Consider the following 8,580-nt stretch of genomic DNA (forward strand, 5'->3'; position numbering starts at 1 on the left):
GCGTTCTTTCATCCAATATCAACATCCGACATGCGCATTATGAACCTCCTGTGAAACGAAATGAAAAACACCTGAAAATTGACATCGTTGATCAACTGCGCTTGTGTGTGATTGTTGATTCAATTTTGTTGTCATTCATAGTGGAAGGGGATTTCTTAAGAATCAGGCGAACACCTGCCTGTGGTGGTGCATGATCATGTGAAATCTGGCATGTCTGGAAATCACAATGAGCGAGACGAACAGTTCAACGCAATCTCCGAGATTGCCCAGTTCCAAACAGTATGATTATTTACTAAAATTCTTGCTCGTCGGGGACAGCGATGTTGGTAAAGAAGAGCTGCTCAAGGAGATGGATGATGGTGCCTCTGAGTCTCCATATGGATACTCCAGCAGTGGTAGGTTGAGACAATGAAAGTGTGATGAATTGATGAAGACACACGCACAGTGACAAACACACGGGTCTTTACGCTTTCTTTTGTTTTTCATCACCATACCGTGATCCACTGGTGCAGACAACGGCACGGGTCTGACTTCTGTCCTCATGTTACTTTTCAGGCTGTTCCAACCTATACACTGGAAACAGGTTTCATCATTGTGAAAATGATCAGCGCAAGAAACACCGCACTCTGAGTCATATGTTTTATAAAATACCCATTGTCATCTGTAAATTATGGTCCGAGAATGTATTGTACATGACTGCATCAACATTTTTGTTTTGTTTTGGCATGTAAATTCAGGTCTGACAACAGTCCATTGAAATTTAAAAAAAATCTGTTTCACATTAAAAGTTTCATTCAGAGGTTTGACTGTTTTACTTTTAGCTGGATCACAGAACTTCTCCTCTCATTGATAAGGTGATGAAATAAATACACTCACAAAAAAGTCACATTGAAAACATACACACACATGATACAGTGACTGAGTGAGACACATACACACACACACATCCCCTCCCACTTCACTCCCAGTTTGAAAATTCTGGGCATAATGAAAACAATCATCAAAAAATAACGAAAGAAAACCACACACACACACACACACACACACACACACACAAACACGTACACACACACACACACACACACACACACGTGTATAATGTTTCCATATAATCTGAATAACTTATTAACTACCAAATAATGCAACCATAATTATACATTTTATCATTTATGTACATGCATGTGTGTGTTTACTATGTCAGCTTGTGTGTTATTTCTTTCTTTTAGATTTAACTTAAGATCTTTCCACATGTCATATGGTTATGTTTTTGTGGAATTTGTGTGTGTGTGTGTGTGAGAGTGTGAACTTGTGTGTGTGCACGTGAGTGTGTGTGTGTGTGTGTTATTGTGAACAGTGGATGCTTACATTGTTATAAAATAATTTAAATATGTCGAAGATTAATGATTTATCAACTAATTCAGTAAATGGTCATTAGTAAAATGAACTTGAATTATAAATTTCATTATTCTGCTTTATATGATGATAATTAACTGTGAATCTTGGCACTGTTTTATTTTTGCAAAATTTAGATGGAATGCTGCTTTTGATTGTTTCTGTTATTTCTTCTCAGTTAAATATTTTTAGTTAGTAAACTTTATACAGTATACTGTATGACAAAAGACAATCATGTTTTGCATTTATTCCACAGGCATTGATTATAAAACAACAACTATTTTACTTGATGGCAAGAGAGTCAAACTGCAGTTGTGGTAAGTAGAATGCCTTTTCTTATCATCCCCAGAACTTTATATTGCAATGCATTTAACTTTGCCTGTCAACCAGTCAGCTTAAATACTTCATGGCTGTAAATGTTTTGTTGACAGTTATCATTTATAATAATTTGAATTAAAATTTGTCTGTAGCCTCGGCATCTTTGTCCATGGATCTGACTGTTGGTTAGTGATTTCTGTGTCAATCTGCTGTATCAAGACTTTGAATATGACTGTTACTGTATCAGCATGAGTATTGGTGTTATTTTCAGTTTCTGAATAAGGCATCGCTCCACATGTATATGCTACTCCTCTTTCTGCTTGGCTGATGCCTGCATAGCAGCATGACCCAGTGTGCTTCATCAGGCCTTATGTTTTTGTGTACATATCACTTTTATCAGAGGGTATTTCTTCTCCAAAATTTAGCCAGAGCACAAAACTTGCATTGCCATGGGTTCTTTTTCAATGTGCCAAGTGCTTGCTGCACACAGGAGCTCAGTTTATAATTTTCATTTGAATGAGTGGATGTTTACTTTGATTTTCCAGTCAACATTGGGAGAAAGGGCGAGAAGGGGATTCGAACCCAGACCCTCAAAGACACTGTATTGGCAGATGTGCATCTTAACCATTCTTCCACTTTCCACTCATAGTGTCAGATAGGACTATCTGAATTTTGAACTTCAGAATATTTCAGAATTCATTGTACTTGTAGTTGTACACCAGCAGAAAGAAGTTTTGCTCATGTGAAAAACATCATTATATGGTCAGTAGCTTCCATCAGTCCTAGAAAATTACATTTAAAAATGTGTAAAAACTATGTATCTTGATTCGCCGATATAATAATAAATGAAGAAAAGACACAGCTTCCAACAACATCAATTCAGTGTACATGTATCAAACTTTTGTTGGGGTTTGAGAGGGGTCCACACACTGATACAGCCATGTAAATTATCTGTTTACTTTATTAAGTTGATGTGTGTCTTTCACACCTTGTGTACATGGATGTGGATCAACTCAATGAACTAATGTGCATGCATGTTTTTAATTCACTATTTCTTCAGTTCTGTTCATCCTTGTTTTAAACTTGTGATACACTGTAGTTATTGGCAGTATTATGTTTATTTGGAATGATGCGCGTATAATCTTTCAACTATACCACCAGCAACAACACCATTGAATGACTTAAAAATTTTATTATATTACTATTAGGACATGTACTTGATGTAGACAAGCGTGCAGAATAGCCTGCCCACCCCACCTGCCACCCTGTCATCAAACTTCATTTCTCTGATTCTTAATGTATCCTTATGATAGAACATTTTCAAAACAAATTTTGTTAATACTGTTATCATATAACATTAACAGTATGCATTGTTATAATATATGACAGTGAAAAGAAACTCTAGGGAGAGCTGGACAGTACAAGATCTTCAGAGAAGAAGCCCCCTTCAGTCAAGTGTTTTGGCCCTTAACGCCTTTCACTCTAAGGGGGCCAGGCCGCACCCAGGTCATGACTCCTGGATGCCCTTGTATTGCCACCTTTTCTTTTTTTTTCTTTTCCTGGTCCTCAGCAGGTTTGAACCCACGCCTCCAGGGTGGTCGCCACTTCAGGACTGAGTCACCTTTTCTGGCAGACGTTTTAACCACTGAGCCATCGTACACTTAGTTCGAGCAGGGAAATTTGACCAGATGCAGCTGGAACTCTTTTCGCTGCTTCTGCCATTGCCTTGAGAGTCTGTGTCCTCTCAGAAATTGACAGCTGTTTCATGAGGCTTTAGGCAGATGTGCCCACAAACCATCTTGCACCAGTTTGTCTGCAGCCTTGGCAATATATATGATATTATTTTTCATTTTCAGGGACACATCGGGACAAGGCAGGTTTTGCACAATTTTAAGGTCATACTCCCGGGGTGCCCAGGTATATTGTTTTTCATTCTTATTCATTGCCACTTCTCTTGTCTTGTTTGTTTTGTTGTATTGTACTTGTAGAAAATTTGTTGTTGATGGTGCTGGAATTTCTATGTTTTGCACATGCATGCGGCATGCACAAGTTTACACACACACACACACACACACACACCACAGAGTACACACACACACACACACACACACACACACACACACAGTGACATACACTTGCACAAGTTCACACTCACACTCTCTTACAAGCTGTACTGTACTGTAGTGACTGTTTTATGTTAAAATGAATTATGATGTTATTTTTTATGGTTAGTTATTTGTTTTTTTATTTTGATAGAATGGGTTTTTTTGTAGTTGTTTTTTTTTAGTGTATAATAACATTGCTTAAAATATCCTGTTAATATGATCATTTTTTTTTATTATTATTATTTTTTTTTTAAATGAAAAAAACAACACCAGCTTTATTTTTACCATTTACTTTAGTTGTGAAATGTTTCAGGGTATTCTGTTGGTGTATGACATCACCAACAAGTGGTCCTTCGATGGGATTGATCGCTGGATCAAAGAGGTCAACGAGGTCAGTGCCATTTAACCCCTAGGCTGCCTATATGACGAGATAACTTGTCGTGGAAAGCATGTATGCTTCGCTGCCACAATGACGAGATAACTTGTCATCGAAATATTCTGACTTTTCCCTGCTTTGCATTCAGTTCGTTGACAAAAATGCTGGTAGCTTTAGCTTGGGGAATCTTTCTAGATTCTATTCATAGCTAGAAACACCATCTGCGTCATAAGGTAGTCATTTATTTGAACGTTTTGGTTGGGTTACTGGCCGCAGTCTTTGCCTGGCTCCTCTCCTCTCTCGCTCAACAAAATGTCGGACTGACTCCGTGCTCAAGACATTCGATCATGACGAACTAGATCAACCAAGATTACTTTCTTTAGCTGATGCTCAGAAAGAATTGAAGCATAAATTCTAAGGAGAAGACAGTGGTGAACATTTATAGGACGATTTGATAGAAAATAAAGGGAGCTATCAAGAGAGTGGCCAAGATACGACTATCAGTGAGTGATGCCAGCTGTTCAGCTCTAGCAGACGACAGAAGTCACCGAATTTTCAGCCAACGTGGTCTGATGAGAACTGGATAAAGTGACTATGTGAGAGGGGTGAAGAGGAGGGGGGTGGAGACTGAGGGGGCGTGGCCTCACATCCATATTATCACTTGCAGAAGTCACAATGCATTATGTATCTATTTCTTTTTCAGTTTTTTTTATATTGTGGTTGTTCTAGTATGATTTTGTGTGTGCAGATATCCATTTGTCCAGAAATTATGATATTTTAGTGCAAATTACCTGACTAATGTTTGAAATGAACAAGTTGAAAATGTGAAAAAAAACAAAACAGTGATTTCAAAACAACAGCATGTCACTAAAAATATATAAAATGGGAAAACATCATGTGTTTTGTATTCTTTATTCATTTCCCTTTCAGAAAATATATACTTTTATGGGTCTTTCTCCAATAACAAAGAGCACAGAATTTTTTGAAAATTTATACCAGTTTTTTGTGAAAAAAACCCTGGCAAACAGATTTCACTTAAATCTTATTTTCCTGGCAGCGAAAGGGTTTATTAACAAAGCCTGAAGAGATACTCAGTCTCCACAAGTATACTGTATAGCTCTGCAATTTTTTCCAGTATCAATACCATCATCACTTTTTTGTTTGTTTGTTTGTTTTGCTCTTGAAATGTTGGTTGAGTTTTAGGAGGCATTGCAGTGATAAAAAAACAACAACAACTAAATGAACTATAATTTTTATTATTATTATAAACATACACCCCCCTCCCCTCACTAAAAACAAACGAAAAAAAAACAACCTGATAGAACTATATTTTCATGTTCTGTGTCCCATTGAGCTTTACCATATTGTGTTTGTCCATCCTCAGAAGTACTGTGATGGTTTTCCTTTCCTTGCTATCAAAATATCGGAAAAAGAGGGCGCTAGCCAGCAGGACAAAGGGGAGGTTACCTACTTCCGGGGGGGTTATCGGCCGTAGTTTCGTTTTCTCCGCATAGGCGGATAGTAGTTTGCACAGGGCAGGAATGTCAGACCCCTGCCGGAGTCTGCACTAGTTGGGTCACGGTAAGTATGTTATTTAATCGTAATTTTGGATAGAAAATTTCCTTTAAATGATATTAAATGATTATAAAACGATATTAAATGATCAGTGTCGTGATTCATGTCAGCCCTCCTTTGCCACGCAGTAATTGATACTTTAGGCACAATCTCTGGCTGTGGATTGATTCCTGTTATTCTCAACTTCAGTAGTAAATGCAGCATATTACCTTTTTATTGGTTTCCCCTTTACAAAAGCTCAGTAGTGGTTGTTTTTTGTTGTTGTTGTTTTTTGTTGTTGTTATTGTTGTTGTTTTTTTGTTGCTAATAATAGTATAAGTTCAGATTGTGCAAATAAAGTAAAGCAACAAATAAATAAAATGTTTTGGATGGAGTACTTACAGGCAAGTCAAATTCCTGACAAAGTTTTCAAGATCACCAGACTGGAGTACTGTTGAAAATTCTCAAGAAACAGATTTTTTTTTTCTCTCTAAATCTATTGATGAATAATACATTGATGTGTTGTTCAGCATGCCCCTGGTGTCCCCAAGATTCTGGTGGGAAACAGACTGCATCTGGCCTTCCGGCGCCAGATCAGCGAATCATGTGCAGAGTTGTATGCTTTGAAGAACGACATGGCCTTCTTTGAGGTCAGCCCCCTGTGTGACTTCAACGTGACAGAGTCTTTCGCTGAGCTGTCCCGTCTTGCCTTGAAGAGGAACGGCATGAGTCGGGCACTGGGGCATCATAAAGGTGAGGGAGACTGTTTGCTTCTTTTATTTATTTATTTGCTCACACTGTCATCTGCACAGTTTCACTAGCATTACTCCCACACCGCTCGTTTCCAAGTCCCCCATACACAACCACATCAAGGTTTATTTGTTGCATTCCCAGTATCAACAGTCCACAGGGAACCATCAGTGATTGCTTATCAGGAGGCCACACACCAGAGGAGACTCTGCACTGCTGCTGAGTCACTTTGATGGTGTTGAGTAGTGCTTGTTCTGAATTAACATAATTAGGACACCACTCGATTGATGACAATTACTGCTTAGTCACGGAGCCAGTGAGTGTCCCCCCCCCCCCCCCCCCCCTGACCCCCTGCAGAGTAGAGACCTGCAGTGACAGTCCCCCCATGAATCTGAATCCGCCAACACTGAAGACTTTGACAGGACTCGCCACAAGCTTGGAAGTGTAGGAGATTTCAACTAAAGTCACCATGAAAAGCCATAAAATGTGGGACTTTTTTATTTATTTTATTGACTATGAAGGAGGAGGATGTTGTTATGGAGGTCCTTTTAAGGCTTTGGACTATGTGACAAGGCTGCTCTCTTGGCTTCCCTTCAAAATGATCTATCTGAGCGTTAACCTCATGTCTGTGTGTTTGCACTTGTGTGCGTGTGTTTGCATGTGTGTGCATGTGCTTGCGTGTATGCATGTGTGTTTGGGTGGAAGAGAGAGAGTGTGTGTGTGTGATAATGAAAATGACATCTTAATTCATTAGTGTGTGATAAAGAAAATATTGTCATCATAATTTGTTAATCTTCTTAGTGTGATGTCTGTTTTGTGTGCATAAATGTGCGTGTGCTTGTGTACATGCACGTGTGTGTGTGCGAGTGTATGTGTATGTGTGTGTCACTGTGAGAGAGAGAGAGAGAATGTGATAAAGACATTGTTGTCATCATCATAATTTTCTCACAGTGCGTGAGATGTTCGGTTCCAGCACTGAGTCTGCAGGAGCTCAGCAAGAGCTGGCCTTGAGAGTGTGTGTAAGATGAAGAAGATCTTGTCATCATCATTATTCATAATTTTTTCAGTGTCAGTGTAATGTCTGTGCTTTCAGTGATCAGTTTGTAACAGCTTTCCTCAAGAGAGAGAGAGAGTGTAATAAAAAAAAAAAAATGTTTTCATCATCATAATTCATAATTTTCTCTAGTCAGTGTCATGGCTGGTTCCAGTGCTGATTATGCAAGAGCTGGCCTAGAGAGAGTGTGTGTGATAAAGAAAATGTCATCATAATTCATAATTTCCTCACAGTCCGTGTGATGTCTGGTTGTGCGGTGCTGAGTTGGCAAGAGCTGGCCTGGAGAGACTTTGTGAGAAATTAAGAAAATGTTGTCATCATAATTCATAATTTTCTCAAGTCAAGTGTGATGTCTGCTGAAGAAAATGTTGCCATCATCTCAATTCATAATTTTCTCAAGTCAAGTGTGATGATGTCTTGGTTCCAGTACTGAGTCTGCAGGAGCTGGCCTGCCGCACCATCGTGTCCCAGACCACCATCTACGGCATCGACCACCTCCCCCTCCCGCCCACCCTCAAGTCCCACCTCAAGTCATACGCGCTCACCAACAAGACGCGGGCACGCATGCTGAGTTTCATGCACCGCGACAAGCACAAGAAGGCCAAGTACCTCAACCCGCAGGACTCCCCGCCGATAAACTGTCGAAAGAGCTGCGTCGTCAGCTAGCAGCAGTACTACAATCAAAAACTTGTGTGTCTCAAGGACTGACCAAGTGTTGGGATTATGCGAAGGTCAGGCATCTGCTACCTTTTTTTTTTCTTTTTTCTTTTTTTTTTTTTTCAGCAGATGTGGTGTAGTGTTTGTGGATCTGTTCACATGCTCTGACGCCTCCTTGAAATGGAAACTGAACTGACTGTATGTCTTTGAACGATAAGTGAAAAGAAATTTTTGGGCAGGGGCGTTTTTGAAAAGTCTCATTTGTGCAGACAGCATGTGATGGATGGAGGTTGTTCTCTGTGGTTCTGAAGAAACTGGAAGGAGAAGGTGAGGTGATGGGTGTAGTTTGTAGCATACTTTTTTGTGGAGAGGTT

The 8,580-nt window shown here is 39.4% G+C and overlaps 1 protein-coding gene across 1 annotated transcript; it reads left to right on the forward strand.

Moving 5' to 3' along the window:
- Nucleotides 1-162: 162 nt before the first annotated feature.
- On the forward strand, nucleotides 163-8,215 carry LOC143292120 (ras-related protein Rab-40C-like). Its single transcript, XM_076602309.1, has 6 exons — nucleotides 163-395; nucleotides 1,649-1,709; nucleotides 3,567-3,627; nucleotides 4,129-4,206; nucleotides 6,276-6,498; nucleotides 7,977-8,215. Exons 1-6 carry the CDS (start codon nucleotides 227-229, stop codon nucleotides 8,213-8,215), a joined length of 831 nt encoding a protein of 276 aa, XP_076458424.1. The 5' UTR covers nucleotides 163-226.
- Nucleotides 8,216-8,580: the final 365 nt, after the last annotated feature.

The sequence above is a fragment of the Babylonia areolata genome, chromosome 18, assembly GCF_041734735.1.
Source record: "Babylonia areolata isolate BAREFJ2019XMU chromosome 18, ASM4173473v1, whole genome shotgun sequence".
NCBI classification, from domain to species: Eukaryota; Metazoa; Mollusca; class Gastropoda; order Neogastropoda; family Buccinidae; genus Babylonia; species Babylonia areolata.

What these genes read in the sequence shown, in the direction of transcription:
- LOC143292120 (XM_076602309.1), top strand. Translation starts at nt 227, where the DNA reads ATGAGCGAGACGAACAGTTCAACGCAATCTCCGAGATTGCCCAGTTCC. An exon ending in GGATCAAAGAGGTCAACGAG is followed by an intron (nt 4,207 to 6,275) that starts GTCAGTGCCATT and finishes TGTGTTGTTCAG; the next exon opens with CATGCCCCTGGTGTCCCCAA. An exon ending in GGCACTGGGGCATCATAAAG is followed by an intron (nt 6,499 to 7,976) that starts GTGAGGGAGACT and finishes TCTTGGTTCCAG; the next exon opens with TACTGAGTCTGCAGGAGCTG.